The sequence below is a fragment of the Protopterus annectens genome, chromosome 1.part1, assembly GCF_019279795.1.
Source record: "Protopterus annectens isolate FY-2018-M chromosome 1.part1, PAN1.0, whole genome shotgun sequence".
NCBI lineage: Eukaryota > Metazoa > Chordata > Ceratodontiformes > Protopteridae > Protopterus > Protopterus annectens.
Window position 1 is genome coordinate 1,122,054,404 of NC_056726.1, and position 20,343 is coordinate 1,122,074,746.

A 20,343-nucleotide genomic window follows, 5' to 3' on the forward strand; every position below is an offset into this window, starting at 1 on the left:
TACAACTCACTGGCAGAAAAAAACTGGTAAGGCCCTCCTTTAGACTGTGCCTTAAAATTTGAGTGAGCTTCCTTGCTGGCTTGTCTGCATTTGAATTGCCTTGTAATTACTTGTACCTAGCTGTTATAATTGATTCTGGTACCTTTTCATGTGCAATTGTTACATTAAGAAGACTGGTGCTACAATTCTAGTGGGAGTAGAAAGGTAGTCCGGTCTGTCCAAGTTGGAAAACACTTAAAGTACAAGTACTTGTTGTAACTAATTGGTACCTTTTCATGTTTGGCTAGCCAAATTATGTTTTTACATTAAGAAGACTGGGACTGCTATTCTAGTGGCAATAGTAAAGTAACCCTGTTAGTCCGAGATGGAAAAATGGACAAGGAGCCTTAAAGTGAGATAGTTTCATTACCCAGAGAGCTTTTTAGGGACTTAATTGTCTGGTGTTAACCTGTACATAAATGCCATGCTTGCTGTGCTTTTACATTAAAAAATTCTAAGATCATCCATCTTGTGGCAGAAATTGTTTAACTGGTCTTTCTTTGAGCTTGGAAGCACACCAGGGAGTTCAAAGTGCAATTATTTATTGGGCAGAGGGAACGGGTATAGGTTTTCAGATTTTTCTGTCTACTATAAATTAGCTGAGTTTTTGGAGAGCTCTTCACTGTGCAGCGACAATTAACAGTACTCTATACAGTGGCAAACCTGTTGTGTGAATCTAAGAATAGGTCAGTTATTTAGAGCATCAAAGAGCACTAATAGGTTCATAGTTTCATAGGTAGGTACTAGGCTATCAGCCCAAGGGCCTAAGTAAGCCTAGCCAACAAGGTTCCCTGGCTTACGCCACCCAAGAAAGTTATTTTCCTGCGCCCCTGTCAAGCAGAGCCACAGAAGTGATCCCCAAGGTGTATTTCCTATTTCCCATCCACTCATCAAGATTTTTCTTGAAAAGTGCTAATGAGGAACTTTGCTTGACATAGATGGGTAGCTTGTTTCAGAGTATTGGAAGTCTCTGGGACAGGAATCTATCCATCCAGCATGTCCTGTTTATTGTGGTGACAAGGTTTAGGTCCCTAGACCATGTAGCTCAGAGGGATTGGAATTTCTTTAGGTGTAGCATGTCCAACGGGGTTTGACATAGCTTTATATGTTAGGCAGAGATCACCTCAGAATAGGTGATAGGCTAAGGAGAAAAGCTGGAGTTTTTTTAGACGGTCAGTGTAGGGCATCTATTTGAGGCCAGTAATCCTCTTTGTCAGGTACTTCTGTGGCCAGATGTCTTGTGAGGTACATTCCATAAGGGGCATTGTACTCTATAATGGGCCTAATGAGTGTTGAGTAGAGGGGAACAATGACCTCTTTTTTCCTTGGATGAGAACCCTTTTGTGATGAGGTGTACCACATAGAAGGATTTCCTGACTACTGTGGTGATGTGATTATCAAAGGAGAGAATACTGTCCACCTGGGTCCCGAGGTCTCTTATCACACATTTGATATTAACTAGACTGCCACCTATGTGGTAGTTCATAGGTACAGAGTTTTTACCAAAAGGGATGACAATGCACTTTTTGGCATTGAGCTTGAGGCCATGCCTTTGATACCAGGCATCTGTTTCAATGAAGCCCTTTTGTAGGATGTTCACATCATTAGGAGTTTTGATTATGGCTCCTACTTTGCAGTCATCTGCGAACTTCATTAGCCAAAAACCTTCTGTGTTAACCTGTACTTCAGAGAAGTAGAAACCAAACAGGAGAGGACCCAGGACTGAACCCTGTGGCACTCCACTTGTTACTGGTCTGAAGTTGGATTTGGAGTCTGCTACTTTCACAGTGTGGGTTCTGTCAGTGAGCCAGTTGGCAACCCATCTTGTGACATAGGAATTTATACCTAGTTTAGTGAGTTTATCTATAATTCCAGAGTGGGGGGTGGTGTTGAAAGCCTTGGCTAGATCTAGATAGGCTGTGTGAATAACCTTACCCTCATCTATGTTTTTGGTGACTGCTTCAAAGTAGTCTATCAGGTTTAGGAGACATGATCTGCCTTTTACAAACCCGAACTGGGTGGAGTCCAGAGTTTGGAGATTATGAATGTCATTGTTTATAAGTTCAGTGATGATACTTCCATAGCCTTGCAGACCAGGCTTGTCAGTCTAATGGGGTGGTAGCTCTTGGGGTCCGTGGTGGCTCTACTCAGCTTGGAAGATGTCTTTGAGAAGGTCAACAAGGCTATGGTTGAAGGAAAAATGGTGCATACTACCTACCTTGACCTGATCAAGGCATTCAGTACAATACCCCACTTGGGTATTGTTGACAAACTCTCAAAACTTGGCATAAAACCCTACATAACTCAATGGATTGCTAGCTGGTAAACAGATAGGACACAAGAAGTTAAGATCAGTGAGACCACCTTCATCAGGAGATTGATTGCCAGCGAAGTACCCCTGGACTCCGTATTCAGTCCTCTCCTGCTTGTTATTTACTTCTCAGAAGGAAAGGCTATTATGAAACGCCTCTGGCTCACCATCTTCGCAGATAACTGTAAATAGGGAGCTATCATAGATTTCCCCCATGACACCAATATCCTACAAGAGGGTCTAACACAGACAAATGACCGATGCTAAATTCACATGTTAAAATTCAATGTAAAAAATGCGTTACAGTACCCTTTGAGAAATTATACACCCAAGCTAATTATTCCATTGATAAAACAACCCTAATAGTTGACCTGATCTTTAAGAATTGGGGAACACATCCATACCTCTCTTCAAACGAAAAATCAAACTGTACTTCCAAAATCACTGGCTTTGTTCATGTAGTACACCAGACTAACTTCCCTCATTACCCTTTTCTCTACCTTTAACCCTACTCTGTGCTTAATAGTTAAGCAAATACCTAGTTTTTCTTTTGCCCTTTGCAGTCCTTCTATGCTCTGACCTACTTCTCTCATCTCTGCCATCTCCTCTCTTTTGTCTTCTTCTCTTTTCTCACTTCTTGACTACTGTCTCTTCCCTCTTTTCTAATCTTGTATTACTCCTTCAACTTTTCTAGTCACTTGTACTTTAACTTTTTTTTTTCTGTATTGTAGAAGCTTTTTGGCGTAGCCTTTATCCATAGGTTCATAGGTTCATAGGTTCATAGGTTCGTACTATGCTATCTGCCCTAGGGCATTTATAAGCCTAGCCAGAGTGTGTGTGGCTTTCACCACCCCTTAGGATGAGAATACTATACCCATTAGTTTGCTGTGCCTCTGTCCAGCAGTGACACAGAGATGATTCTAAACCTACGATCTCCCATCCACTCGTCAAGATTTCTCTTGAACAGAGTCAGTGAGGGGCTCTGCCTCACATGGACTGGGATTCTGTTCCATAGTGTAGGGAGTCTCTGGGTGATGAATCTGTCCCACCAGCACGTCCTATTTATATCCGTGTTGAGATTTAAGTCTCTTGCTCTCGTGGCTCTGGTGGATTTGGATTTTTTGAGGTGGAGCATGTCCATTAATTCCAGGTTGGACATGGCCTTGTATGTCAGGCACAGATCACCTCTGAGCAGATGGTATGCAACTGAATAGAGCTGGAGTTTCTTCAGTCGGGCAGCGTATGACATATGTTTGAGCCCCTTTATCCTTTTGGTGAGGAACTTTTGGGGTCTTTCCAACTGCTGCATGTGTCGGGTAAGGTACATTCCGAATGGGGCGTTGTACTAAATCATTGGTCTGATAAGTGAAGAGTACAGGGGTACAATGACCTCTCCTGATCTGGATGTGAATCCCTTCATGATCAGGTGGGCTATGTAGAAGGTCTTCTTAACCACTTTGGCAATGTGAGTGTCAAAAGAGAGGTTACGGTCAACTTGGGTCCCCAGGTCCCTGATAACGTCTTCCGTGTTTAATGGATTACCACCTATGTGGTAATTAGGGGTTACCTTGTTTTTCCCAAAGGGTATGACTATACATTTTTTGGCATTTAGCTTAAGGCCATGGCTCTGGCACCAGTTATCCATTTCTATGAGACCTCTCTGGAGGATGTCTGTGTCTGATGGAGTGTCAATTATGGTGCCCAGTTTGCAGTCATCTGCAAATTTTGTCAGCCACAATCCCCCTATGTTTGCCTGCACTTCAGAAAAATAAATGCCGAACAAGAGGGGTCCAGGACTGAGCCCTGTGGGACACTGCTCGTGACCGGATTAGAGTCTGACATGGCACCAGCAACTCTAACCCTGTGGGTTCTGTCCTTGAGCCAGTTTGCAACCCATCTTGTGACATATGGGTTTACATCTAAGCTTGTGAGCTTTTCTATGATGCCCGAGTGGGGTATTGTGTCGAACGCTTTTGCTAGGTCAAAGTAGGCTGTGTAAACTGCCTTACCCTCATCAATGGCCTTAGTGACTGTTTTGAAAAAGTCAACCAAGTTCAAGAGGCAGGATCTGCCCTTGACAAAGCCAAATTGGGTAGGATCCAGTGTCTGTAGGTCCCCAATGTCTTTATTTATGAGTTCCATTATGATCCTCTCCATAGCTTTGCAGACAAGGCTCATCAAGCTTATGGGGCGGTAATTTCCAGGGTCCGTAGAAGCACCGCCTTTGTGGAGTGGGACCACAGTTGCCGCCATTCTTTGGATCCTGTAGTAAGGCTAAGATTAAACAGCAGCCTTATGTGTGGGTTTAGTTCCTCATTGAGTTCATGTAGCACACAGCTGGGGACACCGTCCGGTCCCATTGATGCTGTGTTTTTTGCTTTAGAGAGAGCAGCTCTCACCTGGGCATCTGAGATGTTTGGGAGGCTAGACTCTGGTGGGATAGATATTTTTCCTTTGGGGAGGGAGGGAGAAATTTGCACTGAACCTGTCTGCCAGTATGTTGGCAATGTCTGTGGGTTCAGTGATTTTTGTATCATTTTGGACTACTTCTGAGCATATCTGGGAGTTTCCACCCAGGTTTCTAACATAGCTAAAGAAGGCCTTATGACTGTCTTTTGTGTCTTTAGTGATTTTTCTCTCAAAGTTGGCCTTGGATGATTTTATGAGTGATCGTAGTTTTTTGCTAGTATTGATCAGAGATGCCTTCCCTTTTAGGGATTTTGCTCTGTCACGTAGTAGCTTTCTCCTCTTGTTATAGAGTTTGTTTATGGCTGGGGTCCAACAGACCGGGCACCTGCCTTGGGTGGAAAGGGTCTAGATTTTATTAGGGATTGCTTGATCCATACATTCCTGGAGGTGCTCGTAGAAGGCATTTGTAAGGGTTTCAGCAGCGTGGATTGTGGTTTCCACTGGCTCGGGGACCTTGAAGGATACCATTCCAGTCTTAAGAAGTGTGAAGTTTGCTTTTGAGAAGTTCTTCACTGTGGTCTTTTTTGCTGGGGTTGGGGGCGGGATGTGGATCTACAGTGAGATTAATTTATGGTCTGATCTCACCAATGAGGGATATACTTCCGGTGTGGAGCATTTTGTCCCCATGTTTGTGATGATCAGGTCTAGTATATTTTCTCCTCTTGTGGGAATGGTGACTAGTTGTTCCATAGCATTTGAGTTTATGAACTCCAGGAACCTTTGGGCTAGGGTTTTGGGGCTTGAGTAATGTTCCCAGTCTATGTTTGGGTAGTTGAAGTCACCCAATATGATGGTGTTTGGAGAGACATTCATACTCTCCAGTGTCTTCAGGAAGGCTGTGTGGGTTTCCTGAGTTTGAGAGGGTGGTCTGTAGCATGCTACAAACTGTAGGGCAGTTTTACCTATGGTTAATTGCACCTGGATGGTCTACGATGCTTCGTGCATTGCCACTAACCTGGAGTTGTGGGTATCCTTCATGAATATGGATACTCCCCCTCCTTTTGTGGTTCGGTCCAGATTTTGGGGCCGGAACGCATGATATGAGGTATAACCTGATAGTGCTGGGGTGCTCTCAGGAGCCTTGAACCAGGTTTCAGTCACAGCACAGACATCGATGTTCTCCATACTGAGGAGGGCTTGCATCTTGAGGTTTAGACTTCTGGCATTGAGCAGTATTACCCTTAGTTTTTTCCATTTTTGTTTTCTAGGGCGGTAGGTTTATCATTTGAGCCTTGCCTAAAAAGGCACAATGGGGTGGCAAGAGCCTTTGCCAATATCCGGAAGCCCAGGGTGACAGGTGCAAGCCGTCCCTTAGCAGCGTGGCTTGTCAAGCATGTCATCCCAGGCAGACAGACATTGGATCCCCTTAGAATGACACCAGTAATTAAGCCAATTATTAAAGCTGATCATTTTGTCTCTGTATTGTGGCATCATTCTTGGTGAGGGTAGGATACTGCTCAGGGTCAGGGTCATACAGGCCTGGGCTACATAATCTGAGAGCTCCTCTATGTCTCTTTTCATGTAGTCCAGGGAGGTACATCTCAGGTCGTTCACACCGGCATGGACAATGACTGAGTCATACTTGTACTTGCTGTGGAGTGACCTGAGTGCTTGTGTTATGTGGCGGATTCTAGCGCCCGACAGGCAGCTTACTGTGATCTTTTCCTTGTTCAGTCTGGTGAGTGGGACGTCAGTGTGTCTGACTATGGAGTCAACTATAACAAGTATGTCTGGCATTGTGTTTGGCCTTAAGGGCTGTGACTGTTTAGCGCACTGACTTTGAGAACTATGTGTTGCATGTCTTATGTCTTGAGGTGGCAGTTGCTTGGATGTCTGCTTTGGAGGCCTCTGTAGTTTTGGTAGATTTTTGATCAGTGCCTCCGAGTATGTCTTTGTGTGTTTATGTGTTTGTTTTGCAGTTGTGATAGTTCTATGTGAAACTGGGTTTGTGGTGTGCGTGGTGTCCTTCTCCTCCTGTCTGGTCTTGCCAGTCCTGAGTTGAGAGAGCTCAGCCTCCAGTTTGGCTATATAGTTGCATCTCTCACATGTATTTGTGTTTTGTGGGAGAAGGAGTGGGTTGTCTGTGTACATGAGGCAATTGTAACATTGCCTCAAGATGCCCAGATTCACCAGCTGAACAGGAGAGGACGCTAGCAACTGACCCTTCGACATGCTAGAAAAAGTGAAAAAGTTTGCTGTGTAACTGAGTCAGAAGGGACCTATAGGGAAATGGGTACTCAAGGGGATTCTAGGCTAATGTACTACTTTGTTTAGTATATAAGTACTTTACCTATATAAAAATGCTTTAGGAGCAAGTGCTGAGCTTTTGAGATAGAGAATAGACTGTTTAGATTGCAAGTAGAGAAGTTCTAAGGGAAAAATTGAAGAGCAGACTTTACGGAGCCAGAAATAGTTTAACCTTGTTTAACCGGTGCTGCCCGATGGTGCTCTATGGGCAACTCCGCTAAATCAATAAAAGCTAAAGCGGGCTTTATAACAGGGGGTTGAAAAGAGCTAGGAATTGACACAAAATGGCCAATAGACTACAAGTTTCTAAGGATACGGAATAGCACAGGAACCAAGCCAAGATGCTTTGTAACTGACCTAGCATTATTCATGACTACTGTAGTTTTGTGTGCCTTAACTTTTTGTTGATTTTATTACTAATTTTATATTCTTATTTTTATTTTTAATTCTTTATTATTAACATGTCTCATTGTTATGTTTTGTGTGGAGCTTTTCTCCCCGGGCCTCTACTGAAAATGGAAATATATCCAGCTAGACTAGCCCGGTCAACAAATGTAAAATAAAAATAATAAAAATTTTGCCTTCAAACAACTGTAACCATGGTTGTAAGAAAATCATTCTATGTTGCCTGACTCATAAACAAAGGTATCACATTCAGTTTCAAAGAAGTTATAGTACCACTCTACTCAGCCCTTATCAGACCCATCAATGAGTACAATGCCCCCTTTGGCATGTGCCTAACCAAGCACTTGCAACAGTTAAAATGCCTTCAGAGGTTCCTCAGCAGGAGAATCCAGGGCATAAATACCTTGTTGTACATAGATCCCCTTATGGCCCTATCTCTGTACTCAGTCTCCTACAGGTTACTGAGAGGCAATCTTTGCCTTGCCTATAAGGCAATCGCAGATTGAACTCTGATGGATCTCTTGCATATCCTCTAAACATGCAGTGCCAGAAACACTAGATCCAAAGATGTGAACTTTGTCTGCAACATAAACAGAACATGCTGGAGAGACTGATCTATGACTCAAGAGACGACAGTGCTATGGAATAAGCTCCCCATCTCATGAAACAGAGTTCATCCCAGACCTTATTCATAAGTAAGCTTAATAACTAGATGGGAAATTGCAAATTTGTACTATACTGTTATGTAGTTATTACACACGCCACAAGCTTATAAATTAATCAGCCCTGCCAAGTCTCAAACCCAGGATTCTGTGCACTGCAATCACAGCAATGTACCACTACACCATCTGAGCTATCCAAATTCATCCCCAGTCAGGCCCCCATGTCTCTGATGACAGAAGGTGATAGTTAATTGATCCCCAACAAACACATCCACCCCGTAACTCTTACATACCTCTTTATTAAAATACCCCACCATATAAGTGTCCAGGAGTAATATACAATAAAGAAGATGTTGGGTTAAGCCTGAAAAATCCCATTTTTTGTTAGTGTCAGTGCATGTGTTTTGGGTTGTTAACAGTGCAAACAGCAGGGAGAATAAAATGGTGAGAAATTGTATATGATTGATATGAAGGTACATGGAAATAAGTGAAAAGGAAGACAAGGATGAAAAAGAGATTATGGAAAGAAATGAATATGTAAATAAGGTAAAGTTACGCAAATTTAAAATTAATGAATCCAGTGAGAAAAGGACAGAGTGGCATAAAAAGAAATTATGCAAGATTTCTTTCTTGTATATTCATGGAGTGATTTATCAGATAATGTTAGAAATACAATAAAATGAAGACGGTAAAGGTACAAAGATTTATATGAAGCTGGGGACTTTTTGTGGAGAATTTTGGAGAAGCTGCAAAAATGTTTTTAGAATGTAAAATTAATACATCTGTTGAGTAAAAGTTTAAAATATATATAACTGGGAAAGTTACAAGGAAATGAATATGGAAAGAATATTGTACGGTAAATATGAGAAAGGAAGGATGAAGGTAATTCATTAATGGGATAAAATATTACTTGTTAAAATCTGGGTACTGTGGAAAAGAAGCTGTAAAGGACTATTGTATAACAAAAACAGAAGGTGTGAAGATGTATTGTGCTTGTGGAAAAAGCATTGGGGAGGACATATTATAATTAAAGAAATGGAAGTGGAAGAAGTATGTACAAAAATTGTGTTGCATTACTGATGAAGAAATTGTAAAAATGATGTGAGTAGGGTGGATGTGGTTTTGTTAAAATGTAAATAATATAAGTAATGTAAAATACTGTGTAAATATGGGGTTACAGAAAAATGTAACTGATATAAATAATGTACAACGGTGTGTAAATAACATCCAAATAAAGAATATATAAATAAATCAATCCTGGGGCTTTTTTCAGTAATTGTCACAGATCTTTCCCTTCTACCTCAGCTACCAACAAGTCAGGTAGGTGAGACCTTGGCTTAAAATTTAGGAGTGCAGCACCCCCTTTATGCTGCACTGCAGTTTCAGTGTTGGAAAAAAAAATCCAAGTACCTGGTGTGGGAAAAGATTCCATAGTCTTCTGTTCTTCCAGCAACAAAGGCAGTTGTACTATACATAAGGCATGACTCAAGGCATAAATATAGGAGTGCTCCGGCACAAGAAAACAGAGGCCATTGTATCACCCTATGCAACCTCTCAAAATAAGCAATAAGAAGAGATACACATATAAATACATTAAAGCCAAACAAATCTAACTTCTATATATCTCCAAGTATTTTTTGCAATGAAGCTAACTTCATAAAAGGATAAAAATGATAAGTCATGACAGCTTTAATAATATGCTATGGTACTCACGAGGTCAATGCTCACCATCTGACTTTCTAAAATAATTTAGGAGGGTGTGTCCATTCTGCAACACAGAACCGAACCATCCCCCTTTTCTACATCCTTTGAGAGCATCCATGCTCTCCCACTAATCAACTTTTTACTATAATCAAATTATAACTAAAGATATTGAACCACTTAAGCAAAATTATCATAAATGCCCGGACTACTACAGATAACCTTAACCCCCCAGATGATCTGCTTCTACAAAGACTTCCTTACAATCACTCTAGTTGATATCTTTAATCTCTGCTTAACAAACAGTGTTGTGCCTCACATCTGGAAAATAGTCCTAATCACACCACTTCATAGGCAAACAAACCCAGACAGTATCACACAGTTTTGGCCAATATCTATTGTACCCATCTTTGGAAAATATGTATCTCTAAGTTTTAGCCCTCCCTGTGTAGTAACTCATCTTAATGTGCAGAAGGCATTATAGCCTTGCATTGCTGGGGTGCTCTACATGTCTTTAAACCATGTCTGACTGACTGCACAGGCATCAGCATTCTCTAGAGTGAGGACAACTTGTAGGGAGTGGATTTTTTTTTTAGACTCATAGCTTTGAGCAATAACAGCATTGTATTTTCCTGATTTTGATTAGCTATGTTAATAATATTTTCAGTTTGACACCAGAAACTAAGCCAGTTGTTAAAGTCAGTTATCTTTTGTTCATTTTGAATGCTTCTCAGTGCTAGGCTCATACCAACCTGGATGGAACACATGCGGTATTCCATGACCGCCGTGATGTCGCTCTTCATGTATCTAGGCACCACTCATTGTTGCATGGTAGTCCCTGCTGAAGAATTTGGTGGTCAAATAGGGAATTAATGACAGCAGAGACATTTTGAGGAATTAAAAAAGAGATCTCTTTTTGCATTAAAATTTTACTTGAATGACATGACAAGAGAAAAATCTCTTTCTCTGCAGTTCTCACCTGTCTTAATCTCAGATGTCTGTTTTCTTGTGACAGTACTGGCTGTGGCAATTAGGTCTCTGATTTATTTTATTTTATTTTATTTTATTTGACATTTGTTTATCAGGAAAGTGCAACTGGCCCAGAAACAACCCATTTTCAGTGGAGGTCTGGGGAGAAAAGCTCCATAAGACATAAGTTTATAAATGAACGATATCGTTTTTCAGATCTACATTCTAATAAAGAGCATAAACATTCAAAGTAACAGTAGCACAAAATAAAACCTTTGGTTATAAACATAGTATAGTACAAGTGTCCACTCAATATACTGCCTAGGCTAAACATGACATTACATACAGAAGTAGTTATTTGGGAGAGACAGTGTGGTGTGAGATGGCTGTTTGGAAGAGAAGGGAAAGGGAGTAATAGTAAGAACAGAGGGGAGAGAGAAAGGATGAGGAAAAGAAGAGAACAGAAGGTAAGGAAGACAGTGTTGTAATTAACAGAGGTAAGTGATGGAAGTGTCATGCAGTAGTAAAAGGATTAAGCAGGAGAAGATCCTGGATTTGGAGAGGTATTCCTTAAGTGAGAGTTTAAAGGATAAGCGTATGTGGTCGGATCTGATAGATAAGGAGAGGGTATTCCAGATTTTTGCTATGGAAAAGGAGAATAGGCTTTGTCCTGTAGATTTCCTGAGTTTATGCTCTTTTAAGAGTTGCTTGTTTTCTGACCTGTGAGCTCTGTTAGGTATGTAGCTGGGGAAGATAGCATTAAGAGGTGGGTAGGCCATAGGTCTTTGAATGATTTTTTGTGCCATTTTAAGCTGAATGAAGGTAAGTTATTGTAGAAGTTCAAGCCAACTGAGAGTATGGAGGAGTATATAGTGGTTTGGGGGATATTTAGCCTTTGTGGCAAATTTAACAATTTTTTGTAGCAAGCTTTAAACGTAGCTTTTGTGCTGGTTTATAAGTTTGTGAGAACTGGGGCACTATATAAGAATGAAGGTAGGAGGTAGGAAGTGGCTACAGTGTGTTTAGTGGTAGTGTCTAGATAATGTTTGTGCTGGTAGAGAATTCCAAGTTTCTGGTGAGTTTTCTTAATACTTTTTTGAATATGCAGGTCGAACTTGAGGTGTTCATCAATAGTGAAACCTAGAAGTTCTGCGTGGGGAACAAGTTCAGTTATTGTGCTGTTCTGTGAAAGAATAGTACATTAGCTTTTATTTGGGGAGTGAGTTTGGGGTAAAAATAGAAGTTTAGGTTTGGAGAGGTTAAGTAGTAGTCGATTATTAGTAAGCCAGTTTTCAATGGATGAAAATCAGTTTGGGTGATTTTTAATATGAACAGATGATAGCAGAGTTGTCAGCATATTGTATGAGTCTACTTTGTTGGGAGGAGGTATGTAGGTCATTTGTAAAGATATTGAATAAGACGGGGCCATGGATAGAGCCTTGGGGAACTCCAGCTGAGGTGTCCTGAAATGAAGAGATAGAGTTTAGTCATTTTACTGCCTTTGGTCTATTTGTTAGGTAACTAGTGAACCACCTAGTAAAGGTCTTTGAACTTTTGTATAAGAAGGTGATGAAAAACAGTGTCAACGGACTTAGATAGGGCAAAGAAGAGAGAGGAGATGAGTTTACCTGAGACATGAGCTTTGTTTACCGTGTCAGTGAAGGATAATATAGCTGTGTTAGTACTGTGACCTGGTCTAAAGCAATGCTGTGTGGAAGTGAGGAGTTGATAGGAGGCAGTGGAGTAGTTGAGAGTGGATGCATTTTTCTAGTAGTTTAGAGGTGGGTGACAGTAAAGCAATAGGTCACTAGATGGACATTTCCGAGGAGTTGCTACTTTTGTGGAACGGTATAATAAATTATTTTTCCAGAGTGTTGGAGCATAAACTTTTAGGATAGATCTGTTAATGAGGGTGAATATATGAAATGCAATTGCTCCTGCTGTTATTTTGAGATAATCTACAGGAACGTTGTCAGGAGAGTTAGAGCAGAATTTAAGTCTGAGAAGGAGCTGCTTCTGATTTCCCCCTCTGTAGCTATTAGTCTTTTCTGTGAATAACAATAGGGCCTTGTTTCAGTTGACTAACTGCTCTGTCATCATGCTGTATACTTTCTCATGGCTTTTGCATTCTTGCTTCATATTAAACTAGGAAATCTGGTAATACTTTGCAGCTACTGCCATTTCAGTATCTTCTGCTTCTTCCAGCATTTCATGTACTTTGGACTGTTATCCCGAAGTTAATAATGCAGTGGAAGTATGACATTTGATGTTCAACATTCTGTCCCATATCAAACATGCAGGTAATAAATCTCATGATAAATAAATAAATAAATAAATAATAGGTGAGTCTCAGCAACGTGGTATTCTTACATTACAAAACCCGTAGGATTAAACTCCTAATAACTGTTGTTACTGCTCTTTCTCATTAGATTTTTTTGTTGGTTGGATAATTTGTTCTACTTGTCCATTAAGTTATAGAGTTTAAGGTGAATATCCAATCAAGTTAAAATGTTTTTAAACTCTATTTTATTATTGCAGATCATTATCAGATAAACAACTTCTGAACCAATGATTTGAAAATATAGACTTTAATGCACTAATCATGCTTAAATTTGTTCCTACCAGATTATTTCAGGGAACTTGGAATAATAGTCCACATATATAAGAAACATTATTTGCTTAAACTGCAATAAATCTATGCTGACTCAACTCCTGAGTTATCTTGGCAGTGGCTATGCTGGCATTTCATTGTTATAGCATGAGCACACAATTCACAACTCTTGAGTACAAGTTCTGTCTGAGTCAACATTCCTGACAAAAACATTTTGGTTAGGATTTATAGACAATACAGTGTGCTGCACAAATTAGAATGGGTATCAACCATGCTAGGCAGTGGACAATTCAAAGGCCTATAAAATGCGGCCATGCAATGATGAAAATAGCTGTACAGCACATGCTAATGACTATATAATAAAAAGAAGGTGAGTAACCCCATTCTTATGAGATACATAGATTATTCAAATGTAGGAACCAGAAATGGCAAAATGATTCAGAGACGTCTAGAACAACAGCTGTAGCATGGTGGCATGTATTGGGAGCTACTGTTTAAACTGGTGCCCACAGCATTCCAGACTGAAGCAATCCACAGCACCGTATGAGGTACAGACACTGCTTGACATCCCAGCACCTCATAGACAGTTGAACAAACTTCAAACCATTTCTTAGTAGACAAGGATATGCTAAGGGATATAATACAATTGAATCACACACACACACACACACACACACACACACACACACACACACACACACACACATGCAAAATACAGGGCACACATATGGTATGTCCATTCCAGTGGATACAAAGGTATGCATAGTTTTAATCATCTCAGCTACGGGGACTTTCCATTTACCTACCATGGACATGTTAGGGGCATCCTTGGCATCGTCTCAAAATTTAAATGTGTTCTTTAGTATAATGGTACAACATGCAAAGGAGCATATCTGGTTCCACAGGACAGCAGAAGGGACTACCAAACTCATGCAGGCCTTTTATGACAAATCCCATTTCCATGAGGCCCTGATAAAATCACTTTAGCTACCAGATCTAGTAGACTCTCTTTCTAATGCTCTCTCTGTTGGATAACTAAAGATATCTTGTTGAAGTTTCAAAAAGTTTATTCAGTTAAGCTGGTACATGGGCAACTGTACTTTTCTAATACATGACATTCAACTGGTCAGTTATGTAAAGGTAGTTATACACTATGGTAAAAGGGTGCAGGGCAGCTGATTGGAGAAATATCTGGGAGATGGAAATCAATCTCATAGTTGGGTTGATAGTCTTTAATTTGAATATACCTGAAAGACCCATAATGGTTTTATCAGCTCAGTAGCCTACAGAAGCTTTTTTTGAGTTCAATGGTTTATTTTTGTTGTTCTTTTTAACACACATAAAAAGAATTCAAACATGATATACCAAGAACTATCACTATACAACTATATTTAAGAAAACATTTTGCCTAAGCTTCATCAGCTCCATCATCCACAGAATAATTACATCAGCATCTTATATCTTCTAAGAAAACAGGAAACACCACTGGCCACTGACTTTCCCAGACAATTTTACTTATTCTGTAATCCTTGCTTTTGGATGGTCATCCAGTTCAATCTTCTTGGTCACAGGCTTTCAGGAACCACATCTATAGGAGTGCCTTTGCCCACCACTGCTGTAATCCAGTTATAAATCTAGATCAGGCTTCAATCAAAAGACCTGAGGATGCTGATAAGACCTGTATTGCATGAAGCCATGTACAAAGTATCTAGACCTTAACAAAGGCAACACACTATCTAGAATATTTTTTTCTAAAACCACCCAGTTGAGGGAACTAAATTTGTCATGTATGTAACTGTCACTGCTTTCCTGCAGCATACCTCTCAACTGTACAGATTTTCACAGAAAGTCCAGATTTTTGCCTAATAATTTTGGTCTGTTTCTCATAAAATTGTGGTTTTCCTGAAAATCAGTTGAAAATTATTGAGGGTTGAAGTCTGAAAATAATGCCAGACATTTGAGTCTCACAATTCATACCCTTAGGAAATCCATGTTAATGCAAAACTAGTTATTCTATCAACTTTCTAAGTATTTAAGAGCAATATTTAAAAAGTGTCCCTATTTTTTAGGACTTTGCCCCTCTTGCTTTGTGCAGATTTCTTGCTGTAAGAGGTTGAGAGGTGGACTACTGCTTCCATTACCTGGTTGTACAATGTCACCCTGATATCTACAGAAAGGCTGTGCTACATATCAGTCTTAATCAAGCAGGAAAACAAGCTGCTTTAACTTACCCAGTATACATGCCATGTGTCTGCACCTTACCTTTATCACAGCCTCAGGATTCCTTGATAGTTTGTTTTGTAGACTACCTAGCTATATTTTCTTTTCTTTTGACCCCAACATTGCAACCACCCTCTCTATCTGCACTGGCACTATTACACATGAATAAAGAGATGAGGAATGAGGTTAATATTTATGTCTCATTTGTGGCACAATAAAACCCCTTCCCCATTGTGAGGAATCATTACATCACACTTTCTCCACCTCCATATCAAAATGTAACTCAAAAATTCTTTGCCCATTGCTTATAATTCTGTCTACTCCTCTTCTGAGCAGTTATATATCTGTTGCTTAAAGAAGTGTGCAGACACTGTATGCCAAATGAACTTTGCCTATTGACAAAAGTCATACTATTTTTTTATTACTCTAAAAATGCGCATATATCTTGCAGCAGATATTGTAATCATTGACTTTGTTGCAAAAGGAATGGCATAGAATCTGCTACCATCCTGGTATGTACAAAATAAATATATTTGCTTCAAATATAAGTCATATGTTAAGAGAAACTACCTGTTTTATTTGAAATTTCTCCTTTGGAACATGGGACACAATCAAAGCAGCAGGCAGACTGTCCAACACGGGCAGCTTTCCTAAAGCCAGCAAGACAGAGTTCACTGCACACAGATTTAGGAACCTGAAGAAAAAATGAAGAACATCAGCACTATGTCAAGCATAAGGAGAACAGTCTGGATATACTTTTCTCAACCTCAAACATTTAAACAAAAGATATTACAGTGTGTCTAAAATATTATTAAGAAGAAATAGAAGACCACACAAACAGATAAGTTCAAATAAAATGGAGAAGTTCAAAGCGCACAGATCAGGTTCACTTCCGCATGTCTTTTTAAACCAGCAAATCACAAGAAACCCAATGTAAAAGCATAAAAAATATTTTGGATAAGTACTTTTTGACCTATATATCTACAAGACTTCATCAGGTAAAACATTCCTTACATCACAAAGTTTTAAAAAATTGCTCTAAGTCACATGATACTTCCCCAGTTCTTAGCTAGCCAGTAAGAAACCTACAATGATAGCAGACCCCTTTCACTTGCACTTCCAACATGTTTAAAAGATAGAATGACAGTTAAAAGGTATAACAAAAATATACATATCCAGATTGTAAAATTTATTCATATAAAGAATGCACCTAACTAACCAGTTCAATTATGTGTAAAGTGCATTTAGTCTCAGAATACAAAAAGTGATCATTATGTCCTGGGTAACTAGTCGCTTTCAGGACTAATTGCCAATACAATTCTTCTTTGCCAAGGTAACCTGCCCATGGCCCACCTCTGTAGTTCTGATTAACATTTAGAAGAACAATACAATTTAACCAATGCTCTTCATTAGCCAAAAAGTGTTTGGCAAGAGTGTTAGTTGTTTCACCTTTTCTGGTCTCATAACAGGGTTCATAAATCTGTTTTTTAACATTCATTCTGTTTTTCCTACATGAAATGCCTCACATACTTAGCATAAGGCAACACTTACAATGTCTTTTGTTAGGCAGGTAAATCTGCTCAAATTTACATTCTCTAATGAGAAAAATATTCACATGTGAATATATATTTGCAATACTGGCAATGCTCACAACTTCACATCCTCTGAACCACACTCAATGTAGATGTTTTATCACAGGATGTCTCTCCAACATGTTTCTCAAACATAAACCTTTTTTTATGAAGAATACAGGGGTGTTCATCAGGTCTACCCCTTAGGGTAATAATATATTTTAAAATGCTTCAATTTTTAATCATTATTTGTTTGACCATGCCGCTTTCCAAATTAAAGGCGGTCACACAAGCATATCTACACTTTTCTTCATCAGCATCCTTATTGGTGTTACTTACTATAGAGCTATTGCCTTGGTTCAAGATCTGATTAAAGTAGTTCATTTCTGTCTTATGCACTACGTGGTATCTCAAATTATTAACAAATTAAATTGGATACCCTCTCTTTAAAAACACAGAACTTAAGTTTTCACATTTCAACAAGAAGTCAACATCCCTAGTAACCATTCTTGCAGCATGCACAAACTGCCATTGCCCTTTGACTACTGATTTGTTTCTGTGATAGGGGTGTGTGATTGTAAAATGTAATAGTGTATTCATATAGATAGGTTTTCTGTAGATTTGTGCAACATACGTATTGGTAATTGTATCTTTTTCTAAAAGCACATCCAGGTAAGGAATTTTTAATGTTTCCACCTGTGATGTAAAATTTAAAAACTCGGTACTATGGTTTATATATGCAAGAAACTCATCAGTTTCTTGTCCCCTTCATTCCATATCAAAAAATAAATGTCATCCAAAAAGCAAGTATAGACCCTATAGGAATATTTAAACTCACAATTAAAAGGAAATTCCTTTTTTTTTTTCAGGCGGCGCAGTGGTGCAGCTGTTAACGCTGTTGCCTCACAGCAAGAGGTTTGATTCTCGGCTGGGGTGCCTTCTGTGTGGAGTTTGCATGTTTTCCCTGCGTTTGCGTGGGTTTCCTCTGGGTACTCTGGTTTCCTCCCACATTCTAAAGACATGCTTCTGGAGCATTTCTCCCTGGGCCTCTGCTGAAAACAGGATCTGTGGAACCCAGTCAGACTTTCCCGGTCAACAAACGTTAAATAAATAAAAAAAATAAATGTTTCCAATAAACCATCACTATATTAGCAAAAAGGGAACCACAATTAGATGCCATGGCCACACCTTCTTTTTGCAAGTAATATTTGTCTTCAAATATTAAATAGTTGTTCTTTAAAATAAACTCTAATAATTCTTCATGTAAATTAATTTTTACTTGCTCTACCTTTTTCTCTAATAGTAACTCATAGAACTGTTCAACTCCAAGAGAATGTGGAATAACAGTATACATTTTGCATCTATTGTGACTAAATGTTTGTTTTTGTTGCACACCATCTTATTTATTTTATTTAGGAGGTCTCAAGAAACCTTGCAAACGTGTTTTGTCTTCCAGAGGATGTTTCAACTGGTTGCCCAGAAACTTACTGCAGGCACTTGGAATTGATCCCCTAGCATCCACTAATGGCTGGATTGCTGGATTTCTTAGACTCTTATGGATTTTTGGGATGCCAAAAATGGTAGGGATAGTTGGAAAAGCCATATTTAAATAGTTACATTCATCAACTGTAATCTTACCATCTAGGAACAAATCTTTTATTTGTATTTTTATCTTATCATAAGCACCATTCAATTCATTAAGGGAAACAGCGGTGCAAGTACTGTTGTTCAGCAAATTGAACATTTTCTTGCTGTAAAGATCTCTGTCCATAACCACAGTTCCCCCTCCCTCCTATCTGGTTTCATAAGTCTAACATTTTTTTCTTTAATCAAATTTAATTGATCAAACTCTTCCTTAATAATTTTATACCCAGTAGTTAATGTTACTTTAATAAAAATCTAAAATCAGGCTCACACATTTTTTCATAAAGTTGTATAGTTGGATGCAGTGGGAGATTAAACTGCTAGAAACTCTTAAAGCAGTGATGGCTTGTGACAGCTCGTTAAACATAAACTTAAAATTAAATTTCCTAGTATATAACTTTGTCTGTCAATAGATGTGCAATGTTAGCATGTTTAGAAGGAACAGATGTCATATACTTTTCTAGAGTTTCCACCAATAAATTACTAATAGTGAGTCCAGTATAGTTAAAAACTTTGAAGTCACCTTTTTTGTTTACAATAATGTCACAGTTTCCTTATCCAACAGCTCTCCACTCTGAGCAGTGTTTGACAAATCTCTTGCCTCTGATGTTCCCAATTCTGTTTGTTCTGCTGACTGGGGTATGGGTAATTCCTGTTGTTCAAATGCTGTTTTGTTTTGGGCAGTGGTCGATTGCTCCCTTCCCACTTTTCTATTTGTTGTCTTCCATTTAGTCTCTCAGACCTTTGAAGTTGGGGAAAATCTGCTTTATTGAATGAAAATGGCAACAGACTCACCTGTTCATTCTTGATTGAATTAGTATTACTCTGTATGGTCTGGTTGTTACTGGGTTGAGAGACAGGTTGAGAAGGTTGCTGATGACGTTTCTCAAACCTCTTATTTCCCCAGATTTGTAAACCAGGAGATGTAGGATACATGATGCCATTAGCATTTCACTTCAGTCCATTTCCAGTTTTTTCACTTTATGGTTCCTCAATTGCTGAATCCTTCCATCAATACTAGAAAAAAATCCTACCATACTCAAACCTATATCTTACATAATCTGGGCCATGTGTTATGCTATTGTCTAACTCACTAGTTTCTTTAATAAGTTTCTCAATCTGCAGTGCATTATGCTTTACTTATAGATTCATAGATTCATAACCCTTGTTGTTCTTCTTCTTCTTTCGGCTTTTCCCAGTTAGGGGTCACCACAGCAGAACTCCGGTCCGCTAATAATTGGCAGTAGATTTTTTTAAGGGTGCCGAGGTGCCAGCTTGATGCCCAACCTTCAATGAAGGCACGCCCATTCTATGCATGTCTTTCGAATGCCACTCGACCACGGGGAAGACATGCAGACTCCACACAGAAGGCACTCCCACAGATAATCAAACGGGAGAACCTCTTGCTGTGAGGCAAAAATGCTACCACTTATGCTTTACTGTTATGTCTATATATTCACAACTGTGAAGATTGAACATAATTAACAGTTCTTT

The 20,343-nt window shown here is 39.3% G+C and overlaps 1 protein-coding gene across 1 annotated transcript in view; it reads right to left on the reverse strand.

Moving 5' to 3' along the window:
• LOC122815643 (vomeronasal type-2 receptor 26-like) overlaps positions 1 to 19,785 on the reverse strand; it is a 71,828-nt gene extending 52,043 nt beyond the window's left edge. The window contains exons 1-2 of the mRNA XM_044088319.1: positions 19,645 to 19,785; positions 16,205 to 16,328 (exon numbers count right to left, since the gene is read on the reverse strand). Of these exons, the coding sequence (XP_043944254.1) occupies positions 16,205 to 16,328; positions 19,645 to 19,785 (265 nt within the window). The remainder of the gene's footprint in view (positions 1 to 16,204; positions 16,329 to 19,644) is intronic.
• Between the last annotated feature and the right edge of the window lie 558 nt (positions 19,786 to 20,343).